The 25,431-nt window shown below is 46.9% G+C and overlaps 1 protein-coding gene across 1 annotated transcript; it reads right to left on the reverse strand.

Annotated features, from left to right (window-relative positions):
* Nucleotides 1-307: 307 nt before the first annotated feature.
* On the reverse strand, nucleotides 308-22,424 carry LOC140386603 (uncharacterized). The gene is made up of 6 exons (XM_072469076.1): nucleotides 22,277-22,424; nucleotides 19,948-20,049; nucleotides 10,865-11,002; nucleotides 9,731-9,877; nucleotides 6,489-6,605; nucleotides 308-1,141 (listed from the first exon to the last, which is right to left on the reverse strand). The coding sequence occupies exons 1-6, from the start codon at nucleotides 22,323-22,325 to the stop codon at nucleotides 939-941; spliced, it is 756 nt and encodes a 251-aa protein (XP_072325177.1). The 5' UTR covers nucleotides 22,326-22,424; the 3' UTR covers nucleotides 308-938.
* Nucleotides 22,425-25,431: the final 3,007 nt, after the last annotated feature.

Here is a 25,431-nt window from a genome sequence, read left to right on the forward strand (position 1 = left end):
GGTCTCCTCCTGAATATTTTCTCCTATAGGGGGGTTCAATCCGGTCGGGTTCAGAGTGGGGATGGAGGCTGTGGAAAGGCCGCAATCAGCAGACGAGTGTGTAAAACAGCACCCCCTTACTTTCAGAAACAGTAAAATCTCGAGCGAGTTCCGCTTTTAATAGACTCGCCAATCCAACCCCAGCATGACATTGTAAGTGGTCCCGGAAAGAATAGAGGGTAAATTGTGGAGCTGATTGTAAACCTTCTGAGTTCACGTGAGGATTTAGCACATTGACTGCCAACGGAATACCACGTGACGAGAAATATTAGATCTGGGACAAATTTATTCGGATAAAGGCAGGTTACAATTACACTGAGTCAATTCCAGGCAGTTTTCGATGTTATTGCCCGATTTACATATTCCTTTATTATGTCTTGCCCCACTGTCTTTCTAGCCTTGTCTTGTTGTGCACCTGTAAAATAAAACCCCTTAAACGTATCCATGTTATGTCAGCAAGCCACCTACTGTCTCCCCTAAAGCGATCAGTTAGAACTGCCCATGTACATTTCATGACACCATCATAGGGCAAAGAGTCATTCATTTGTGTCAGCATTCGGTTGTTTTTGAATACAGTCATGTTATTCAGATCCTGCAGCTCCCCTCATCTCAGTTCTCAATTGATACAAGCGTGTTTTTAAAATATTGCGATATTAATAAAGGTTCTATGGTGCAGATTGATGCATAGATAAAGAAAAGAAATTCCTTGTAATTCTTACGGACTGTTTAAACTCCGAGACAAAGAAAGGACAGAATTATTCAATTTAAGGCTGTTACAGTTGCACATTAAAAAGAGAAGTAAGTACATTCCAGTCATGTTCAAACAGACACTCGGGACTCGCCCAATCACAGTGAATGTCCGCAGTTGGAACAAACTCGATTCAGAGTCCCGTATGTTTTCAGTCTGAACTCCCTCCGCTGTTACTCGACGCTTCATTACTTTCACCGCTACTTGATGCGGTCGTCGTGGTGGTGGGAGCCGCGGTCGTGGTGGTGGGAGCCGCGGTCGTGGTGGTGGGAGCCTCGGTCGTGGTGGTGGGAGCCTCGGTCGTGGTGGTGGGAGCCTCGGTCGTGGTGGTGGGAGCCTCGGTCGTGGTCGCAGCTGTAGATTGTAACATTGTAACAATTTCAGAGTTAGGGTAAAACAAGGAAAGCAGTTTGGTTAAGAAAGCCTTTGGCCCCGAAATACAAACTCAAGGCTGGATTCTCAGTTTTCAGGCTATGTCGTGTCGCCAACGTGGGAACAATGGTGTTTTACAACTGAAAATTCAACGCAAAACGGCCACAGATCCTCCGTGTTTGGTTGGGGGCTAGCATCAAGGCAGCATAAAGCACCCGGCTCTAGCTGCAGATACGGCCAGAGAATTGCCGGGTCCGTGGCCGCGCATGCGCACGGCGGCGGCCTGCAGCAGTCGAAACCATGCAACATGGCACCGGCTGCAAGCGGACCCAGCCTGCCAAATAGTGCGCCCACTTTGGACAGCTCGCGATCCCCAGACCACCCCCCAACAGTGTCCCAGCCCCTGCCAAAGACCCCCTGACCGCGATCGGCTCTCCCCTGACTGGCAGTGCTGGGCTGAGTCAGGAGCTATGCCGAGTTCCCGACAAAAATAGCATGAAAGGCCTATGCCGTCGGGAACTCAGCCGGGCTGGGGCGGAGCATAGGGGGAGGGCCTCAGGCAACGTCCTGAGGCCGTTGATATGGCGTTTAGCGTACTCCCAGAGTATGCTGCGCCCGATTTCGGCACGCACGTTGATTTTCGGGCCGAATGCCGAAAGCGATTTCGATGTTGACAACAGAGAATCTCGCCTTCCATCTTTGAATTCAACGAGACATTGTCGGAATTTTCCACTCGCCGACATTCACTTTTCCCGCTGACAGCCAACCCATGCCAGTGGGTTTGTTACCCCCCCCCCCCCCCCCCAAGTCTTGGGATGGCTTCATAGGAAATCCTATTGACAACCAATTAGAGGGTAACTCATGTCTCTCCAATATTCAAAAAGGGAAATAGAGAGAAAACAGGGAATTATAGACCAGTCAGCCTAACATCGGCAGCAGGGAAAATTCTTGAATCCATTATCAAGGTCTTTATAGCGGAACATTTAGAAAGCAATGGATTTATGAAGGGGAAATCATGCTTGACAAATCTGTTGGAATTCTTTGAAGATGTAACTAGTACAGTTGAAAAGGGGGAACCAGTCGATGTGGTATAGTTGGACCTTCGGAAGGCGTTTGACAAAGTCCCGCCTAAGGGATTATTGTGCAAGATTAAAGTGCATGGGATTGGGAGATATTTATTGAGGTGGATAGAAAACTAGTTGGCAGAGAGGAAACAAAGAGTAGGAATTAATGAGTAATTTTCAAATTGGAAGGCAGTAACAAGTGGGTGCCACAGGGACCGGTGCTAGAAAGCCAGCGATTCACAATATATTCTAATGATTTGGATGAGGGAACAAAATGTAACATCTTAAAGATTGCCGATGATACCATGTTGGGTGGGAGGGTGAACTGTGACGAGGATGCAGCGTTCCTACAGCGTGACCTGGACAGGTTGGGCGAGTGGGCAAATCAATGGAAGATGCAGTATAACTTGGATAAGTGTGAGGTTATTCACTTTGGAAACAAAAACAGGAAGGCAGATTACTACCTGAACTGTTGTAAATTGGGGGAGGGGAGTGTGCAGCAGGACCTGGGTGTCCTCGTGCACCAATCGCTGAAGGTAAGCATGCAGATGCAGCAGGAGGTAAAGAAGGCTAATGGTTTGTTGGCCTTCATTGCGAGAGGTTGCGAGTACAGGAGCAGGGATGTGTTGTTGCAATTATACAGGGCCTTGGTGAGGGCACACCTATTGTGTGCAATTTTGGTCTCCTTTTCTGAGGAAGAATGTTCTTGCTCTCAAGGGAGTGGAGCGATTGTTCCCCAGACTGATTCCAGGGGTGGAGGGGCTATCATATAAGAACATATGAACTAGGAGCAGGAGTAGTCCATCTGGCCCCTCGGGCCTGCTCCGCCATTCAGTGAGATCATGGCTGATCTTTTTTGGCCTCCGCTCCACTTTCCAGCCCGAACACCATAACCCTTAATCCCTTTATTGTTCAAAAAATTATCTATTTTATCTTAAAAACATTCAATGAAGGAGCATCAATTGCTTCACTGGGCAAGGAATTCCATAGATTCACAACCCTTTGGGTGAAGAAGTTCCTCCAAAGCTCAGTATTAAATCTACTTCCCCTTATTTTGAGGCTATGCCCAGAGTTCTGCTCTCACCCGCCAGTGGAAATAACCTGCCCGGATCTATTCTATCTATTCCCTTCATAATTTTATACATTTCTATAAGGTCCCCCCCCTCCCCCCCGCATCCTTCTGAATTCCAACGAGTACAGTCCAATTCTACTCAACCTCTCCTCGTAATCCAACCCCTCCAGCTCTGGGATTAACATAGTGAATCTCCTCTGCACACACCCCAGCTCCAGTATGTCCTTTCTAAGATAAGGACACCAAAACTGAACACAATACTCCAGGTGTGGCCTCTCTAACACCTTATACAATTGCAGCATCACCTCCCTAGTCTTAAACTCCATCCCTCTAGCAATGAAGGACAAAATTCCATTTGCCTTCTTAATCACCTGTAAACCAACCTTTTGTGACGCATGCGTTAGCACACCCAGGTCTCTCTGCACAGCAGCATGTTTTAATATTTTATCATTTAAATAATAATCCCTTTTGCTGTTATTCCGACCAAAATGGATAACCTCACATTTGTCAACATTGTATTCCATCTGCCAGACCCTAGCCCATTCACTTAACCTATCCAAATCCCTCTGCAGCCTTCCGGCATCCTCTGCACTTTTTGCTTTACCACTCATCTTAGTGTCATCTGCAAACTTGGACACATTGCACTTGGTCCCCAACTCCAAATCATCTATGTAAATTGTGAACAATTGTGGGCCCAACACTAATCCCTGAGGGACACCACTCGCTACTGGTTGCCAACCAGAGAAATATCCATTAATCCTCACTCTTTGAATTCTATTAATTAACCAATCCTCTATCCATGCTACTATTTTCCCCTTAATGCCATGAATCTTTATCTTATGCAGCAACCTTTTGTGTGGCACCATGTCATTTCCATTTCTGGAAATCCAGATATACCACATCCATTGGCTCCCCGTTATCTACCGCACTGGTAATGTCCTCAAGAAATTCCACTAAATTACTTAGGCACGATCTGCCCTTTATGAATGCATACTGCGTCTGCCCAATGGGACAGTTTCCATCCAGATGCCTCACTATTTCTTCCTTGATGCTGGATCCCAGCATCTTCCTTACTACCAAAATTAAGCTACTGGCCTATAATTATCCGCTTTCTGCCTACCTCCTTTTTAAAACAGTGGTGTCACGTGTGTTAATTTCCAATCCGCCGGGATCACCCCAGAGTCTAGTGAATTTTGTTAAATTATCACTAGTGCATTTGTAATTTCCCTAGCCATCTCTTTTAGCACTCTAGGATGCATTTCATCAGGGCCAGGAGACTTGTCTACCTTTAGCCCCATTAGCTTGCCCATCACTACTTCCTTTGTGATAACAATCATATGAGGAGACATTGACTAGGTTAGGATTGTTCTCGCTGGAGTTCAGAAGAATGTTGGGGATCTCATAGAGACTTATATAATTCTAACAGGACTGGACAGGGTCCAGGGCAGATGTTCCCGATGTTGGGTGTGTCCAGAACCAGGGATCACGGTCTGAGGGTTCATGGTAAACCATTTCGGACAGAGATTAGGAGACATTTCTTCACCCAAAGAGTGGTGAGCCTGTGGAATTCATTACCACAGGAAATAGTTGATGCTAAAACATTGAATATATTCAAGAGGCAGCTGGATATAGCACTTGGGGTGAATGGGATCAAAGGTTATAGGCAGAAAGCAGGATTAGGCTATTGAGTTGGATGATCAACCATGATCGTGATAAATGGTGAAGCAGGCTCCAAGGGCCAAAAGGCCTCCTCCTGCTCCTATTTTCCATGTGTTTATGTAAGCAGCAGGAAATTGAATCATGCGACCAGCGAAGGGCGCATCCCTGAGAAACACGCGGCGGGAGAAAGTAGAATCCCACCCACTGGGCTATTTAAATCTCTATTGTGTGATGATGCAGGTTTAATCAGCACTTTCACAGGAAACAATCGTCTGCAGTGATGAAATTGAATTCTATATTAATTCTGAGTGCGACATATTTCAGTCCGACACAATTGATTTCCAGATTAAGTTTGAGAGTGGCGAATTATCGGGCAATAATCTTATGCTTAAACGAGTCGATTACAATTGTAAGAACAAGAGTACTGGTTGCTTGATTGAGCAATTGACATGATAGATAAAAAGTGGGTAAATCCTGAAGGAACTCAAACCTGTTTCACAGGAATTGTGAAAGGAATCTGAGTGGGAAACATTCATCCTTGGCTCATTGGGGAAGTTAAGGGTGACATGATAGTAAAAGATTTCTCGTGTGACGAAGAATGAAGTGAGCTTGAGGATTGGAAATGTTTTAGAAACTAACAAGTGGGATAAAGTGGGAAAAAATATAACATGAATGTGAACCACACCAGGAAAATAAGCATCATGTTAAGAGGTTTATTATGTTTTCTTTTTAAGTTGGCACCAGAACAAGGTTGAGTATTTCTAAAGTAAACGTTGGCCCCGTGGAAGCAGAGATGGGACCAATTAGCAGGGCGGTGGGATTTTGACAGCATGAATGAAGATGCTGCTGAGTTTGAGCATCCTGTTTTCATTTCACATGTCTAGCTTCCAAAGTATTTTGTTTTTATCTATGTCCCCCCCCCCCCCCCCCTCCCCAATCGGATTTAGGCGCTGCTGCAAGTCTTTCCTGGTGCTCTTAGGAGTGAAATTCTGGAGTTATGTCCAAGCCAGACAACGGGAGGAGGCCAGTGTTCTCGTGAGGGGCAGTGGTGAGCCGTATCTGCGGTAAACCCACAATTCAAGATTTGTTAGTGAATTCAAAAACTCATGAGCTGTCGTGATGGGACTTGAGCTCATACCCCCTGAGCAGCAGCAGCCTTGGCTTCAGAACTGACGAACCGCCCCCCCCCCCCCAAAGTTGTATATGCTCCATCGTTAAGCAGGTTAAAGGTAAACATTCTGAGAAAACTGTTAATTATTTGATGGGATGGAATGTTAAAGATAATTTGGAGGAAAGCAGGGGCAGTGGCGTTCACTGGATTATAAAGATTGGGCTAACAGGCCAAATGTGCTGCTTCACTCGAACGAATCAATCTGCAGAATGACCAAGATCTGAGAAGGGAAGGAATATTCCAGAATTATCTATCCACCCATCAAAGGGCTATTTTGCACAGAAGGGAGTTTGCAATTCCAGCACACTATCTGCTCCTAGTATCCAGCACTGAGACACACCATTGCAAAAATGTCGCCATTACCTGTTGCAGCGCTGCATTGCATCCCTGTATCCAATGTTATGAGAAATGCTCCCAAATTAAGTGTCCCGTTGCAGAGATTCGCAGTCGCACATCCTTTGATGACAATTGTCCCTGAGGCTGGAAACAGACAACATGTACAGTACAGCTGGCCGCTAGAACAGGTACAGATCAGATCAAGTGGCGTGCGAAATAGTTGGGATTTCTATGTCGTTCCAAAAGCTCCGCAAACAATTATGTTGTTTTTGCGCCCATCTTTCTTTACATTATTTCACCAATTGCATTAAGTGGCCATATCTGCTCTCCGTCCCTCATCGAATTATGTACCAGCTATTTCGCCGTCCCTTTAATCGCGTGGGTTCTGATCTTCCTTTCAGGATTTCTTTTACATTCTCCCAGTGTCCGGGGGTCTCACTCGGACAAATCAAAGATGAGCAGGATAGGTGGACTGGCCACGCTAAATTGCCCCTTGGAGGAAAAAATGAATTGGGCACTTTTGTTTTGTCCTCAATGCCTCTCCATACAATTTTCATCATCTCATATGCAGCTGATATTTCTTTCCGACACGCCTCTATGTGGAAAAGCATCGTTGGTGAAGCAGTGCCCCCTAAATTACAGCCACCTTCAATGGGATTTCAGCAGATCGCACTTTCAAATGTAGGTTTAGGTTTCAGTAAAGTTTTCAGGTGACCAGAAGTTTTTTACCCCCAGTGCCGGAAGAATTTCAGCAAGAACGAGCATTAATGGCATAACCAGTGGTGAATGGGTTTGATCGAAAATTCAGTACTGGGACTAGGTTGAAATAGAATCCCGACAATGCAGAAGGAGCCCATTGGGCCCACTGAGTCTGCACCAACCCACCGAAAGTGCATTCCACCGAGCCCACACTCCTGCCCTATCCCAGTGTCACAATCTTCTTGCTAGCTGCTGCAACATAGATTTCCCTTTGAACTACAGATTTTGGGCACACTAAACACCCCTGTTCTAATGGACCAGGCCTAGATATCCCCTTTGGTTCTGCGTCTGAGCCAATGATATCAGTTTGATAGGCTTAGCAAGCAGCAGATTGGTGAATGTAAAACTTTTAATCATCTCATATTGTTGCCTGTGATTGGTGAAGCCATTCAGAATCTTCTAGGAGGAAGGTGAGTCATCTGCAGAGCTCCATTTTGTCTTCAGTTTTGAGAAACGTTTCTCTCACTGCCAGGGGCTTTTAGAAACTACCAATCAGACCAGTGAAGGCTCTCTTGTTTACAAGACACAACAAAAACAGAACTCTGCCAGAAATCGCTCGAATGAGAAAGGGCAAGCCATTTTTCGACAAGTCTGTAACATTCTAACTCTTGTCAAGAGCTGGGAGGAGCTCAAATTGAAGCTTAAACTGAGAGCATTCTTTATAATGTAGCTGGAGTCTGTACAGAAAACCAGCTAAACTATTGGTAGCACGCGGCACAGTGGTTAGCACTGGGACTGCAATGCTGAGGACCCGGGTTCGAATCCCAGCCCTGGGTCACTCATTATCCTTGTGGAGTTTCCGCATTCTCCCCATGTCTGCGTGTGTTTCATCCCCACAACCGAAAGATGTGCTTGTTAGGTGGATTGGCCATGCTAAATTGCCTCTTAATTGGGAAAAAAAAATAATTGGGTACTCTAAATTTTAAAAAGAATAAAAAAGATAATTAGCCAAACTAAACGTCGGAAAACCATCCGATTTAAAGCCCAGTATAATCTCTGATGTGAGATGCTGCTGTTGGACTGGGGTGGGCACAGTAAGAAGTCTTACAACACCAGGATAAAGTCCAACAGGTTTATTTGGAATCATGAACTTTCGGAGCGTAGGTCCTTCATTAGGTGAGTGAAGAGGAAGGTTACACAAACACAGTACATAAAGACAAAGCCAATGATGCAAGATGATACTTTGAATGTGAAGCTTTGCAGGTAATTAAGTCTTTACATGTCCAGACAATGCGAGTGGAGAGAGAGGGCTTTGACAAAGTCACCAGACTCAAAACGTTAGCTCTTTTCTCTCCCTACAGATGCTTCCAGGCCTGCTGAGACTTTCCAGCATTTTCTCTTTCGAGAGAGGGATAATCACAGGTTTAAGAGGTGTGAATTGTCTCAAACCAAGACAGTTCACCAGTTCGCAGGATTTCACAAGCTCAGGACAGATGGCGAGTGATTAAATGTAGTGAGATTTGAATCCAAGAACACGGTCAACAATTCACAACTCTTTAACCCGTGATTATCCCTCTCTCCAGTCACACCATCTGAACCTGTAAAGCCTTAATTACCTGCAAAGCCTTGCATTCAAAGTATCATCTTGCATCATTGTCAATGTTTATATATGCTGTGTTTGTATAACCTACCTCTTCACTCACCTGATAAAGGAGCTACGTTCCAAAAGCTCATGATTCCAAATAAACCTGTTGAACTTTAACCTGGTGCTGTAAGACTTCTTACAGTAATATCTCGGTGGCAGAGGCTCCATCAGATGGTAGAGGGCTGGAAGCGTATCCTGTGCAAATCTTCACCTGCTGGTAGAAGGTCAGAATTGCACCCACCTGTAACTCGTGTGAAACACCATCCAGTGGTCAAGGAAAAGAACTTGGCGGACCTGAAACTTGAATGAATCTATTCCCCAGAGGCCACAACCACAGCAGTTAAGATTAATCTCAAACTTTTTCCTTTAATCTCAGTTTTAAAAAAATCCTCCCCTACCCATACTGTGTTTCTGTCTTGTGTGTGTCTGGGTGGGACAGAGTTTGGGGATTATGTAGATGGATAGACCTGTTATTTCTTTACATATTCATCTTTTCCTCTTATAGTAAACAGTTTGTTAATGTTTTACTTATAAATCTGGTGTCTGTAACTCATTGGAGCAGTCGGGGTTAAAGGTCATAGAAAAACACAAGTTATTAGTTCACTCACTTATGTTGGCACTCTGGGTCTGTGGACTGACCACTCACTCGCCCAGGATGTTGTAACACATGGCCAATACACCTAACCTGAACATCTATAGATGCTGATGGGCAACTTAGCATGGCCAATCCACGTAACCTGCAGATCTTTTGGACAGTGGAAGGAAACCAGAGCACCCGGAGGAAACCCATGTAGACTTGGGAGACCACACTGATGGTCATCCAACACGGGTCCCTGGTGCTGTGAGGCAGCAATACTAACCACTGTGCCACCCTGCCTACCCGAATATAGAGATAAGATAATGACAAGATAATTGCTGAACATACGGATGATGAACTGAGTGCCAGTTGCACTCAAACACTGAGTCTCTGTGCCCACACACTTCACTTCTCTCTGATTGTTGGTGCAATCCGCAGCGGTGGTGCTGGCACATCCAATACATGTCAGTCCATTTTCGGTTGTATTTGCAGAATCTGGAATGAGAAGCAAAGTAAACAGCTGGCCGGGCGGTAATTGGAGGAGCATGCTTTCAATTGTGGAGTGATTCAGCCAGGTAGTTAGCGTGTCGGCCAGTGGTTAGTTGGTGTCACATTTTTACGGGGGGGAATTGGGTGGCCAATGTAATAATAATTGCTTATTGTTACAAGTAGGCTTCAATGAAGTTACTGTGAAAAGCCACATTCCGGCACCTGTTCGGGGAGGCTGGAACGGGAATTGAACCCGCGCTGCTGGTCTTGTTCTGCATTACAAGCCAGCTGTCTTAGCCCACTGTGCTAAACCCAGCCCGTGGCCTGGTTGTGCAGCGATGGTAGCTTAGGCGTTCAATGAGGCTCAGGTGGTTAGTGGGGCGATTCGGTCAGGTGTCAGTGTGTGGGCAAGTTGTTTACTCTTGGGATTGGATACTCAGTGAGAGCTGGGATGGTCAGTGATGGTGATGGGGTGTGAGCAATGGCGTTCAGTGTGGCTCAGGTATTTAGTCGGCTGATTTGGCCAGATGGTAAGCTGGGGTGAGATATTCACTGGCGAGATTTTGTGGTAAGTGGGGGCTAGAATGGTCGGTGATGCTGATTCGGCCAGGCGGTCAGTGGTCAATTGGGAGATTGTGTGGTCAATAGGGTGATAGCGATTTGACCAGGTGATCAGCATGTGAGTTGTTGGGGGGGGAGGGTGGTGAATGGGCAAGGGTAGGTGGGCATAGTTGGTGGGTGGGAGGTTAGACAAAAATGCAATTGGTACGATCACTGAATCAGATTTTTGGATAGGAAAAGCACAAGTTTGATCACAGGAGGTTCCAAGATGATGAAATTGAGAGAGTTGAAGAGTTTTGGAGAGAGAATCCACCCGGTTGAGGAGCTAAAAACAGCAACAGTGTAGCGGTGATAACAGGGGGTGTGCAAGAACACCCAGCAATTACACAAATGCATTGACTCTCAATTACAGTATCACACAGGAAGCATTACCTGGCGTCAGCTGGGTATTACAGCAGTCAGTTGTACAATACCGGATTACGCTGGAGAAGCTTAGAACACCACTGCTAAATGATACTGGTTCAGCCACTGATTCACATCCTTGCTCAAGAGTTGACTTTTGTGAAATCCCTGTAAAGAAATACAGATGAGTTGAAACTTGACAAATAATCCTCCTCTTTTTGGAATTTGTTCAATATGATAAGGTGGAGGAAACAATTTCTGGCCTGCAACTGAGCCCAGGAGAAAACAGGAGGTCTTCCTGTCTGCTTCTATTGCCAGCAGAGTGCAGACCCCACTGTTGTCAAGAGTCTGAGTGGCAGATTAGTGTTTTTATAATTGTTAAATTTAAGGGTTTTTTTCCCAATAAAAGAACAATTTACGGTGGCCAATCCACTGACCCTGCACATCTTTGGATTGTGGGGGTGAGACCCCTGCAGACATGGGGAGAATGTGAAACTCCACACGGGGAGAATGTGCAAACTCCTCACGGACAGTGTTTCGGGATCGACCTTGGATCCTCGACACCATGAGGCAGCAATGGTAACAACTGAGTCACCGTGCTGAACGGGTTATTAACTGTTTCAGAACAGTTATGGCACTTATTCAAATTTGCGAACTTTCCATCCATTCAAAAGACTGCAACAGATCAACCTTTCATTCCCCCCTCCCCATTTCTCCTCACCTTGTCCACGCAGCACCCTCGGAAACCATCTTTCCCCTTGCTCCCGCTGCTCATGGGGCTCCCGTTTACAATTTTTTCACCTGCTCTGCTGGGCAAGGGTTCACTGTGCTAACAGAATCATAAGAGTCCCACAGTGCAGAAGGAGGTCAATTTGTCCAACAAATCTGCACCGACCTTCCGGAAGGGCCCTCTGGTTCACTCCCCTATCCAGCCCCATAACATATTCCTGGACACTAAGGGGCAATTTAGCATGGCCAAGCCACCTAACCTGCTAATCTTTGAAATGTGGGAGGAAACAGGAGCACCCGGAAGAAACGGTGAGAACATGCAAATTCCATGCAGTCACTCAAGGCTGGTATTGTACCTGGGCCCCTGGCGCTTTGAGGCTACAATACTAACCACTGTGCCACTTTGTCCTTGAGGGTTTTTTCAAAGCAGAGCCATTTATATTCTTGATGAACAGGAGGGGGGAGAGTTTAAAAGTTATGTGTGGTAGCTAGGAATGTGGAGGTTTGGTTACAATCCATTCTATCAGGATCTTATGGACTGGTGAGGCAGGCCATGTGGCCTGGTCTTCATTGATATGTTTACGTCGTCCCGTTGAGCACTGCTGAAAACTTGGGAAGAACTGCGATGCCAAGTTGATGAGATGACCTTGTGCGACAGGAATGATCCTGTGGACATCAGTGAAGGAAATCTGACCCGCCTTGGCCAGAATGTCTGGCATTGTGATTCAATTTTCTCACCAACAGTGCACATTCGACGGCAGGTTTCATGGTGGCATTGGTTGATTGGTTCTTAATCAATACGGAGATCAGGGGTTATGGGGAGAAGGCAGGAGAATGAGGATGAGAAAAATATCAGCCATGATTGATTGGCCATGCAGATTTGATGGGCCGAGTGGCCTAATTCTGCTCCTATGTCTTATGGTCTTATGATTGCAATGGGAGATCCCATTGGCAATCGGCGCAAAGGTTGAATATCGGCGCCAGTGAATGGTACGCAGCCGAGAAATACGTGGCTGGCGGACTGGAGAATCCTGCCCATGTGGTCTATTGGAGAATCTTGAACACAACAACACAGCTTCAGACATTTGCAAATTAGATTTTTAAAAATTTATTGCATCAGATCGTTGTGATTTTTAATAAAAATTTCAAACTCCGGGAGCTGAGTGTTCCCCATCGTGAGTAAAAGTTTAGGCAATCATACTTAAGATTTTCCATGGAATCAAGGAATACGGGGATTGAGATGTGACGTGGAGCAGGTTAGCATTCATCCAGTCTTGGCCAACTGAGAAATTCTGTGGAAATTGCCAAAATGACACGTTCCACCTGCAACATGCCAAATCCACAAACCACTACAAACACACCTTCAGCATAAAATTAAAGCAAATTATTGCAGATGCTGGAATCTGGAACTAAAACAAGAAATGCTGGAAAATCTCGGTCTGACAGCATCTGTGGAGAAGAAACAGAGTGAACATTTGAATTTGGTTGACTCTTCATCAGAGTCGGAAAGAACTGGAAATAGGATGAGAGTTATACTGTAGTGGGAGTAGGGATGGGGGAAGAAAATCAGTAATGGTTGGATGGAGGCCCATTGATAGGTGGAGGCTGGGGTGAGATTGACAAAGATGCTGTGGCCTAAAAGGCAAAGGGAATATAAATGGTGGTGATCTTGGATGATGAGAGTAGCACATTTAGAGATCAGATGTGTTAACAAGACGACAAAGGTAAGCAGTGTTTCATAGGCCTATTTGGATTCAGGAACAGATGTCCCCAGTGGTGTGGGTGGCTGGGGTTGGAGACGGTGGTAGGGGAAAATCAGGAATGAAAGGGGATGAAAACGGAATCAGTGGAAGAAATGAAAATAAAGTTGAAGAATTAAAAAGGGGGTGGTGAAGATGGAGGAGAGAGTTCACAGTCTGAAGTTGATGAACTCAAATGTTAAGTCTGGAAGGTTTAAAGCATGCCTATTCGGAAGATGACTGTTCCGCCAGTCCCTTCGTTTGGAAATCTGGAACAAGTGTTGCCATCAGGATCTCTTAGCCTAGCCATCTCTAAATGTCTTGAAACTTCAGTTACTTTTGACAGAACGCCTGGACATGTGAGCATCTGTTTGCAGTACCTAAAGAGCTGCCAACCTCCGACACAGCTCTCCATCAGAGTTGGCGGAATCATGTATTGTTGTCCACTCAACCATCGGTACAGTCAGACAGCCAGCAGACTGCACCCAGAATTCAGCAGCGGAGATGCAAAATCACATGAGATGCACAAGGAAGCCCAGAAGTCACAGTTACGGGCCTTGTCCCTGGGATCCACACTACAGTGTCATTTTTGAGCGCAATGAAATCCATGGTCTTTGGATCAAGAAATCAGCTGGAAATCTTTTTAAAAAAAATATATTTATTAAAGTTTTTTAACACAATTTTTCTCCCTTACAAACAATAACCCCCTCATAACAAAAACAAAAATGAGAAATCGCACAGAGCAAGATATATACATGGCAAAATGATATATTTACACAGCTTTGTACACTGGCCCTCACCCGTACGTGCCAGTTTCCCCAACCCTTCATGTTATCTCTTGCTCATCCACCCTCCCAGGCAGTCCCCCCTTTCACCCCCCCCTCCCCTCCCAGGACGTCCCCTCCACTCCCCATCCCCCCCCCCCCCCCAAGGTTGCGGCTGCTGCTGACCGACCTTCCTCTAACGCTCTGCAATATAGTCTAGGAACGTTGCCACCGCCTGTAGAACCCCTGCGCAGACCCTCTCAAGGCGAACTTAATCCTCTCCAACTTTATGAACCCAGCCATATCATTTATCCAGGCCTCCAGGCTGGGGGGCTTCGCCACCTTCCACATTAGCAAGATCCTTCGCCGGGCTACTAGGGATGCAAAAGCCAGAATGCCGGCCTCTTTCGCCTCCTGCACTCCCGGTTCGTCCACTACTCCAAATATTGCTAGCCCCCAGCTTGGCTTGACCCAGACTTTCACCACCTGAGATACTGCTCCCGCCACTCCTCTCCAGAACCCCTCCAGTGCCGGGCATGACCAAAACATATGGACATGGTTCGCCGGGCTCCCTGAGCACCTTCCACATCTGTCCTCTACCCCAAAGAACCTACTCAACCTCGCCCCCGTCAAGTGCGCTCTGTGGACCACCTTAAATTGTATCAGGCTGAGCCTGGCACACAAGGAGGAGGAAATAACCCTACCTAGGGCATCAGCCCACAGACCTTCCTCGATCTCCTCCCCCAGCTCCTCCTCCCATTTTCCCTTCAACTATTTTACCAGCGCTTCCCCCTCTTCTTTCAACTCCTGGTGTATTTCCGACACCTTGCCTTCCCCGACCCATACACCCGAGATCACCCTATCTTGAACTTCTTGTGCCGGGAGCAACGGGAATTCCCTCACCTGTTGCCTCACAAAAGCCCTCATCTGCATATATCTAAAAGCCCTCACTTGCATATATCTAAAGGCATTTCCCGGGGGTAACTCGAACTTCTCCTCCAGTGCCCCTAGGCTCGCAAATGTCCCGTCGATGAACAGGTCCCCCATTCTTCCAATCCCCGCCCGATGCCAGCTCTGGAACCCCCCGTCCATCTTCCCCGGGACAAACCGGTGGTTACCCCTGATCGGGGACCACACCGATGCTCCCATTGCCCCCCTGTGCCGTCTCCACTGGCCCCAGATCCTTAGCATTGCCGCCACCACCGGGCTCGTGGTATACTTTGTCGGCGAGAGCGGCAGCGGTGCCATCACCAACGCCGCCAGGCTCGTTCCTTTACAGGACGCCATCTCCATCCTCTTCCATGCCGCCCCCTCTCCCTCCATAACCCACTTGTGGATCATCGCCACATTTGCTGCCCAGTAGTAGCTCCCCAGGTTTGGCAGCGCCAACCCTCCTCGGTCCCTACTGCGTTCCAGGAACCCTCTCCTTACTCTCGGGGTCTTATTCGCCCACACAAACCCCATAATACTCCTGCCTACTCTTAAAAAAGGCCTTAGTGATCACGATGGGAAGGCACTGAAACACAAACAGAAACCTCGGAAGGACCACCATTTTGACCGACTGCACTCTACCCGCCAGCGAGAGCGATAACATGTCCCATCTTTTGAAATCCTCCTCCATTTGCTCCACCAACCTCGTCAGATTCAGTTTATGTAGGGTCCCCCAACTCCTGGCTATCTGGATCCCCAGATAACGAAAGCTCCCATCCGCCCTCCTCAGCGGTAGATCCCCTATCCCTCTTTCTTGGTCCCCCGCCTGTAATACAAAGAGCTCACTCTTCCCTACATTGAGCTTATAGCCCGAAAACTCCCCAAACTCCCTTAGAGTCTGCATGACCTCCACCATCCCCTCCATTGGATCTGCCACGTACAGGAACAGGTCATCCGCATATAGTGACACCCGATGCTCTTCTCCCCCTCGGATCACCCCCCCTCCATTTATTAGACTCCCTCAATGACATGGCCAATGGTTCGATCGCCAATGCGAACAACAGGGGGGACAGGGGGCACCCCTGCCTCGTCCCTCGGTACAGTCGAAAGTACTCCGACCTCCGCCGGTTCGTCACTACACTCGCCATCGGGGCTCTGTAAAAGGAGCTTAACCCAATTGATAAATCCTACCCCGAACACAAACCTACGCAGCACCTCCCAGAGGTACTCCCACTCTACTCGGTCAAAGGTCTTCTCCGCGTCCATAGCTGCCACTATCTCCGCCTCTCCCTCCTCCGATGGCATCATTATCACGTTTAAGAGCCGCCGCACATTGGTGTTTAGTTGCCTGCCCTTTACAAATCCCTCGTGGATTACCCCCGGGACACAGTCCTCGATCCTCGTGGCCAGCACTTTTGCCAGCAACTTAGCATCCACATTGAGGAGTGAGATCGGCCTGTACGATCCACATTACAGTGGGTCCTTGTCCCGCTTTAGGATCAAAGAAATTGTCGCTTCCGACATTGTCGGGGGCAAGGTCCCCTCCTCTCTTGCCTCATTAAAGGTCCTCACCAGTAGCGGGGCCAACAGGTCTGCGTACTTCCTGTAGAACTCCACCGGGAATCCGTCCAGTCCCGGGGCCTTCCCCGCCTGCATGCTCCCCGAACCCTTGCTCAGCTCCTCCAACCCAATTGGTGCCCCCAAACCAGCCACCTCTTGCTCCTCCACCCTCGGGAATCTCAGCTGATCTAGGAATCGTCTCATCCCCTCTTCCCCCACTGGGGGCTGGGATCTGTACAGCTCTTCATAAAAGGCCTTGAATACCTCGTTTATTTTTGTTGTACTCCGAACCGTGGCTCCCCTTCCATCTTTGACTCCCCGTATTTCCCTCGCTGCCACCCTCTTACGGAGCTGGTGTGCCAGCATCCGACTAGCCTTTTCCCCATACTCGTAGGTCGCCCCCTGCGCTTTCCTCCACTGTGCCTCCGCCTTCCCTGTGGTCAACAGGTCAAACTCCATCTGGAGCCGTCGTCTTTCCCCAAGTAATCTTTCCTCCGGGGCCTCTGCGTATCTCCTGTCCACTCTGAAAATCTCCCCCACTAACCTCGCCCTTTCCATATCCTCTGTCTTCTCGCTATGAGCCCTAATGGAAATTAGCTCTCTCCTGATCACCAACTTCAACCCCTCCCATACCACCCCCACCCGCACCTCCCAATTGTCGTTGGCCTCCAAGTACCTTTCGATACACGCCCTCACCTTCCCACACACCACCTCGTCCGCCAGCAGTCCCACATCCAGCTGCCACAACGGGCGTTGGTCCCTCTCCTCTCCCAGCTCCAGTTCCACCCAGTGCGGGGCATGGTCCGAAACGGCTATAGCCGAATACTCCATCCCCTCCACCCTCGGGATGAGCGCCCTACCCAGAACAAAGAAATCTATCCGGGAGTAGGCTTTGTGTACATGGGAGAAGAAAGAAAATTCCCTGGCCTGCGGCCTTGCAAACCGCCATGGGTCCACTCCCCCCATCTGATCCATAAACCCCCTAAGTACCTTGGCCGCCGCCGGCCTCTTTCCAGTCCTTGATTTGGAGAGGTCCAGTGCTGGATCCAACACTGTATTGAAGTCCCCTCCCATTATCAGGCCTCCTATCTCCAGGTCCGGAATGCGCCCCAACATGCGCTTCATTAATCCTGCACCATCCCAGTTTGGGGCATATACGTTTACCAACACCACCCACGTCCCTTGCAGCCTACCGCTCACCATTACATATCGCCCTCCATTGTCCGCTCGAATAGTCTTGGCCTCAAATGACACCCGCTTTCCCACCAATGTTGCCACCCCTCTATTCTTCACGTCCAGTCCCGAGTGGAATACCTGTCCTACCCATCCCTTTCTTAACCTGACCTGGTCCGCCACCTTCAGGTGTGTCTCTTGGAGCATGGCCACGTCTGCCTTCAGTCCCTTTAAGTGCGCGAACACTCGAACCTTCTTCACCAGCCCATTCAGGCCCCTCACATTCCACGTTATCAGCCGGATTGGAGGGGCTCTCAACCCCCCCATGCCCCACCAACTAGCCATCTCTTTTCTGGGCCAGTCCCGTGTCCACGCCTCCCTCACCCTCCAGTCCCCCAGAGGGGGACCCCCGTCCCGACCACCTCTTCTGTGTCCCATTCCCTTTCGGCCAGTGCAGCAGCAACCCTTTTTATCAGCTGGAAATCTTGAAAACATATGTGGCTACTGCCCATTGCCCCGAAATGGAAGCCTGGTCTCTCGGGACAATTACCTGAAAAGCTTATATTAGCCATCACCCAGTGCTCAACTTCGCCAAATTTGCAGGCGATGCTAAAATAGGTGGGACAGTAAGGTGCTATGAGGAAATAAGACGTTCTCAAATGGATATAGATAGGTGAGGTGAGTGGGCAAAAAAAATGGCAGATGGAATTTAACTTGGATCAATGTGAGGTTATCCATTTTGGGCTGAAAAATGACAAGATAAATGATCTGAATGGAGAGAAACTTCAGTGCTGAGGGACCTGGGTGTCCTCGTGCATGAATCTCAAAACTAGTATGCAGGTACTGTAGGTAATAAAGGAAAGAAAACTGAATTTTGCCTTTATACCTAAAGGGATGAAATATAAAAGTAGGGAAATGTTGCTGCAACTGGAAAAGGCATTGGTAAGACTGCACTTGGAATATCATGTACAGTTTTTGTCCTTTTATTTGAGCAGGGATATAGTTGCATTAGAGACTCTTCAGAAGACGTTCACTGGATTGATTCCAGAGATGAGGGGTTTGTTTTATGAAGCGATTGAGCAATAAAGGCCTTTACTCTCTCTAGTCTAGAAGAATGAGAGGCGATCTAATTGAGGTATACAAGATGATAAAAGATATAGACAAATTAAATATAGAGTGGATACTTCCTCTTATGGGGGCAATGTAGAACAAGAGGTCATCTTTTTAGGATAAAGGGGAGCAGATTACTCATCTCAAAGGATCGTGAATCTGTGGAATTCTCTACCCCCAGAGTGCAGTGGATGCCAGGAGAATAAATTTAAGGAGGAGATGGGTTGAAGGGTTATGGAGAACGGACAAGAAAGTGGCTCTGAGGCCGAGCCATGATAGTCTTGAATGGTGGAGCAGGCTTGTGATGGCTGAATTTCCTACTCCTAGTTATTACAGAACATTGAAATAGATCACAAGGCTTTTTTGGATCTGCATCAATTCTTTGCACACATATGCAGTGCCCTGACCCCCTTACTTGCAACATGTTCCATATTTTTACATTTTTCCAATTAAGGGCAATTTAGTGTGACAAATCCACCTACCCTGCACATATTTGGGTTGTGGGGGTGAGACCCACGCAGACACAGGGAGAATATGCAAATTCGACATGCACAGTGACCAGGGGGACGGGGGAATCAAACCTTGGTCTTCAGCACCGTGAGGCTTCAGTACAAACCACTGAACCAGCGTGCCATCACACTGCACCACCGTGCCGCCCCGCAACAAGTTCCTTTTTAATTACTCAGCCAATTCAATTTTGAAATTGATTATTGATTCTGTGCTAATACTCTCTGGGATTGGCAATTCAGGATTGTAGAAATTTGCTCTTCTTAAATAAATCTGTCTCCCGGTCTCACCTTTGTTTCCCTGGCTTAAAATTTATCATTTTGGTGTGCTTTTCTGACACTGGAACTAAATTATAGTGATATAGTTCATCCAGAAACTTTGAAAACATCTCCGATAACAGGGCAGGTTTCTGGTCTCCCAGCACTTCACACATTCTATTAATAGACTGCACAACATACTGTCTGAGCTTCATTCATGGTTTGTACATTACTGTCGATGGGTTACCAACCTAGAAAGAGTGAACATGTATCTAAATTCAGAGAATCACATTTTCATACAATATTGAAATGTTTTTTTGGTTCTTTATGGTGAGTAGCATTACCTGTGTTTAATATGGTTGAAATGGTTTGGCATCTAGCCGCACAAGTAGTGTTCACCGGATTGCAGATATTGCCAGCACATTGCTTGCAGATCAGAGATTGCACTGTTTTAAAAAAAAAGAAAGAAATTCTCAGGCTTTTCAAATGCGGAGCTCTCAAGATGATAGTCCCTTGAGCCCATCGAACCATGCAATCCCTACCCAAGCCGACTCTCCCCACCCTATCCCCACAGCCCCACCTAGCCGACACACCTCTGGACACTAAGGGGCAATTCAATATGTTCAATTCACCTCACCGGACTGTGGGAGGAAACAGGAGCACCTGGAAGAAATTGATGCAGTCACGTTCAAGTGTCCGCCAAGATTGGACGTGAAACTGGGTGCTTCGTGTGGGGAGGCATGCGTATTACCACTGTGCTACTGAACCCGCCCATGGGTTGGGGTGACCATTTGTATTGCAGTTCTTTGAGCTCCCAGAACACACCCTCAAATCAGCTGGTCACAGCTATTCAATACATTTGACTAATACAACATTAAAAAAAATGTTTTTATTGCAGTTTTTCCATTGTATATAATGTACAGTAGACAAGTGTATGTGTATTGGGTACAATATACAAGAACTACCATTGGTATCTGCTCCCTCCCCCCCTTTTTGTTGCATTAAATAGGTCTTATACAAAGTAGGCGATTGTCATCTATTTACATACTTGTCGTTCTTTCCCCTTCCCCTCCTTTGTCTATTGGCTATTCTCCCCGCTCCCTCTCCTCCTCCCATTTCATAGAATTTACATGCAGAAGGAGGCCAGTCGGCCCATCGAGTCTGCACCGGCTCTTGGAAAGAGCACCCTACCCAAGCCAACACCTCCACCCTATCCCCATAACCCAGCAACCCCACCCAACACTATTGGCAATTTTGGACACCAAGGGCAATTTAGCATGGCCAATCCACCTAATCTGCACATCTTTGGAAGGAAACCGGAGCACCTGGAGGAAATCCACACACACACGGGGAGAACGTGCAGACTCCACACAGACAGTGGCCCAAGCTGGGAATCAAACCTGGGACCCTGGTGCTGTGAAGCAATTGTGCTAACCACTATGCTACCATGCTGCAAAGAAATGTGTTTCTTTGGGGGTTCTGTTCTTTGCGACCTTGCTCTCAGCTCCCTATTGTCTTTTGCAGCGGTTTTTCTGCCTCCCCCTCCTCTCTCCCTGCACCCCCTCTGTTCCCCACTGTCTCGTTGGCTCCCGTGTGTGTCCCCTCCCCTCACAGGCACGGCTCTACCCATTTACCCCCACAACCTTGAATATTTCCTCAAAGAGGGCTGGCCACAGTCTCTGGCATACCCTTCCCATTTGTCCTCCACCTTCCGAAAGAACCTGCTCATTCGATTTCTTGTCAGGTGTGCTCTGTGCACCTGTCAGCTGCACGAGGCTGAGCCTTGCACAAGTGGAGGTGGAGTTGGCCCTGTTCAGAGTCCCCACTCTTAATTCCATCCTAGTTTCTTCCTCCTGTATTTTTTGTCCAATGGGGAGCACACCAATTCTAAGTTGTCCGTGGGGAGCATGCCTTGTCCGTACAGTCATTGCAGTTCCCCGCTCTCAAATTACCCACATCCAGTATCACCTCCAGGGCACCTCAGGGTCTATGGGTCTCCTTGTGGAGAAATTGCTTAGCCTGTAGGTGTCGGAGTTCATTCAGGTTAGGTAGCGGCAGTCTGTCAGTTCCTCTAAAGTTGCTAGCCTGTCACCTGTGTAGAAGTCCCTAACAGTCAGTGTCCCTCTGTCCTGTCACCATCTCTTAAAAGGTCGAGCCAAGCATAGCTGCGCAAACTTGTGGTTGCCTCAGATGGGAACCATGGTGGACATTCGCTCAAGCCTGAGTGCTGCCTCATCTGGTTCCAGGTTCGAAGCATGGCTACCACCACTGGGTTTGCTGGTCGAGATGGGAGCGCTGCCTTGGCTAGGGCCTGGAGGGTCATCCTTGTATCGGAGCTCTCCTCCATCCTCACCTATTCCTTCACTCTTTCCTCCGTCGCAGGCCAGTGGTAGCACTGTAGGTTTGGGAGGTACAGGCCCCCCATGTTTCTTCTTTCCTGTAGGACTTTTTGGGGAACCTTGGATTCTTCTCCCTTCTCCTCCCCCACCCCCACACTCTCCTCTCCCACCCCCACACTCTCCTCTCCCCCTCCCCAACTCTTTACTTCATCAGGAATCTTTGTTCTGGGCGATAGGTAGGAATATTGTAGACCCCACTGTTCATTTTAGACAACTATTGCCTTATCCATCAACTCCAGTGTGATACTACTTTAAAAAAAGACAAGAGCCTCACCTTCAATTAGAGATGCACAGACGATGGCAAGAACAAATAACAGCCTCATTTTCTTTTCTGCCTTGCTGCACTTCGCACAGATAGTGTACTGATCTGCCAGCAAACTACCTTCTTTCTGTAGCGGAGGTCGGTAATTTGCACAACGATGGGCTGAGCTAAACTTTAACCTAACGCTTCCCATGTTACTGTTGCCCTTATATATTAACAGGTTCGCATAATAAGTGACGTGACACGCCTCCAACGTTACTGCCAAATTACAGGTGAAAGATAATTACCTGAGTCACAGTTAATTACATTCCTCAATAATTCTGCTGCAGTTATATCAATGGAGATGTCGGGTAGTCTGTAAAATTATAATACTTGATTATTGTTGACAGCACGAAACAAACACACATAACAACGAATAGCAAATATAAAGGCAAAACACCCCACCGACTTGTTGATATTCGTGGCACCAGGTTGGGATATTTTTGGATGCGGGGACTTGCCAAGAGAGAGAGATGAAGACTCGCTGGGATATTTAGTGGTCTGTGGGATGACTATGAGAGTGGGTTGCGAATGACTTTAAGGGTAGTAGATTAAATTAGATGAAACGTTGGCAAGTGAACATTCGAACAACTAAATCACATTTGGACCCCGCAGTTTAATTGGTTATTGCATTAAATGTATTTATAGAATTCTCCAATGTCAGATTCGTGATTGATTATTACTTGAACTAATTCTGTAGATTTTAATTCCCCACTTTTTGATTAAACATAATTATCTGAATTTGAACTGTCGGTACGGGAAGCTGTAGCCTCCAAAAACAAAATCCATTCCGTTTCAGTTTGTCAATCCTACCTTGCTCAATAACAACCTGGTGATTAGATTTTGGATTCCATGGAGCTTGATTCACAAGTGCGTGACATTTATTGTCCAGTTCTTTGTTGCAATATTAATCATGAAGGAATATTTTTAATACTTGTGGCTGTTTTGATGCCCCACTTTCAGATTCAATTGAGTCTGGTGTTTAATTAGCAAGGTCTTCACTGTTGATTCATCACTACTTATGGCCATTAATTCAATTCTTATTATTCCGCAATGTCTGAATCATAATTCCATCAATGTTAGGTGTCCAATTGATGGCAGGTTTCTACAGCACGTGTATTCTGTCTGTCAGTGTTTTTTTTAATGATTGGACAAGCCTGAAATCTTACAGGGAAATGTTTGCATTCCCTATCTAAACTTGTGAATGTGAATCTGTGTTTTTGTGGGCCTCTCTCTTTCCTCTGTGTGTATGTGTGCGCGTGTGTATTTTTGTGTGTGTTGATATGAAAATGCAGTCTTGGTGACACGTTAGCACTGTTGCTTCACAGCGCCAGGGCCCAGAGTTCGATTCCTGCTTGGGTCACTGTCTGTGCAGAATCTGCACATTCTCCCCGTGTCTGCGTGGGTGCTCCAGTTTCCTCCCACAAGTCCCGAAAGACGTGCTTGTTAGGTGAATTGGACATTGTTAATTCTCCATCTGTGTACCTGAACAGGGGCCAGAGTGTGGCGACGAGAGGATTGTCACAGTAACTTCATTGCAATGTTAATGTAAGCCTACTTGTGACAATAATGAAGATTATTATGGTGCGTTCGCTTTACTGTATTTGTGTGCGTTTTGCTTCTGATTTCTCTTTGTGTTTGGGCAACCAATGCTGGATGTGCGGTTGGAGAGGACATTCGCATCAGTTATTGAAGATAATTTTTCATATAAAAACTCTGATGAATGTAAATCAATATCCTCCAATGAACCAGGCAGTCTTGATGTCTCTGAGGGCAAACATCCTGTGTTCATACGTACGGGACATGTTGGGGTATTGCAAAGGAATTTTGCTGCAATTATACAAGTCCTTGGTTAGAAACTGTTTACCGTGAATAAACAGAATGGAATGACTTGTGTATGTGTAGAGTTTTGCTGCTGTCATAGGATCCCTACAGTGCAGGCAGAGACCATTCTGCCCATTGAGTCTGCACTGACCCTTCGAAAGAGCAGCCGACCAAGGCCCAATTCCTCACTCTATTCCTGTAACCCCACCTAACCTTTTGACACTAAAGAACAATTTAGCATGTCTAATCCACCTAATTTACAAATCTTGGACTGAGGGAGGAAATCGGAGCACCCAGAGGAAACCCACGCAGACACAGAGTGAACATGCTAACTTCACAGAGACAATCACCCAAGGCCAGAATCGAATCCGGGTCTCTGGCGCTGTGAAGCAACAGTGCTGATCACTGTGCCACCATGCCGCTCTGATCAAGAAGAGAGAAACAACCATAGAAATACACACTGTAACAATGAGGAAAAGGCTGGCGGAATCATTTTTAGATTTCAAAAGGACGTGTGATATAGTTAATCACAGATTTGAAGATTTGCTTGTCATGGAGTTTGTTTTTCAGCCACAGAAAAAGGCCCTTTGGCCTATTGTGTAATTCCAGTCATTAACCACCTATCTATTCAAATCCCATTTTCAAACCCTTGGTCTTCTCTGCTGTAGCATTTCAAGTGGTCATCCAAAAATGCTCTAAAATGTTTTGAAAGTTCCTGCCTCGACCATCCTTTCAGGCAGTGAGTTCCAGATTCCTACCACCCTCTGAGTGAGAAAGGGTTTCCTCAAATCCCAACTAAATCTCCTGCCCTTATCTTAAATCTATGCCCAGTAGTTATTGACCCATCTACTAAAGGGAAAAGCTTATTTCTACCTACCTTATCTATCTCCGTCATAATTTTGAACACCTCAATCAGATTCCCTTCTTAGCCTTCTCTGCTCCAAGCAAAACAACCCTAGCCTAGCTGAGCCAGTGTTTCTTCATAGCTGAATTGCTCCAGCCCAGGAAACACCTTTTTGAATCTCCTCTGCAGCTTTTCTGGTATAATCACATCCTTCCTTCAGTGTGGTGGCACACAGTGCTCTGGATGTAGCCCAATGAATCATTTATACAGCTCCATCATAACCTCCGTGTTCTTATATTTTAGGCCTTGGCTAACACAGGCAGCTATCCCATATACCTTCTTAGCCACCTGATCCACCTGTTTTGCTGTCTTTGTGGATCTTTGACATGCACTCCAAGGTCTCTGTGATCATCTATACGTCTGAGTGTCCTACAATTCATTGTGTATTCTCTTGCCTTTT

Source organism: Scyliorhinus torazame, chromosome 12 (genome assembly GCF_047496885.1).
Source record: "Scyliorhinus torazame isolate Kashiwa2021f chromosome 12, sScyTor2.1, whole genome shotgun sequence".
In the NCBI taxonomy this organism is placed as follows: domain Eukaryota; kingdom Metazoa; phylum Chordata; class Chondrichthyes; order Carcharhiniformes; family Scyliorhinidae; genus Scyliorhinus; species Scyliorhinus torazame.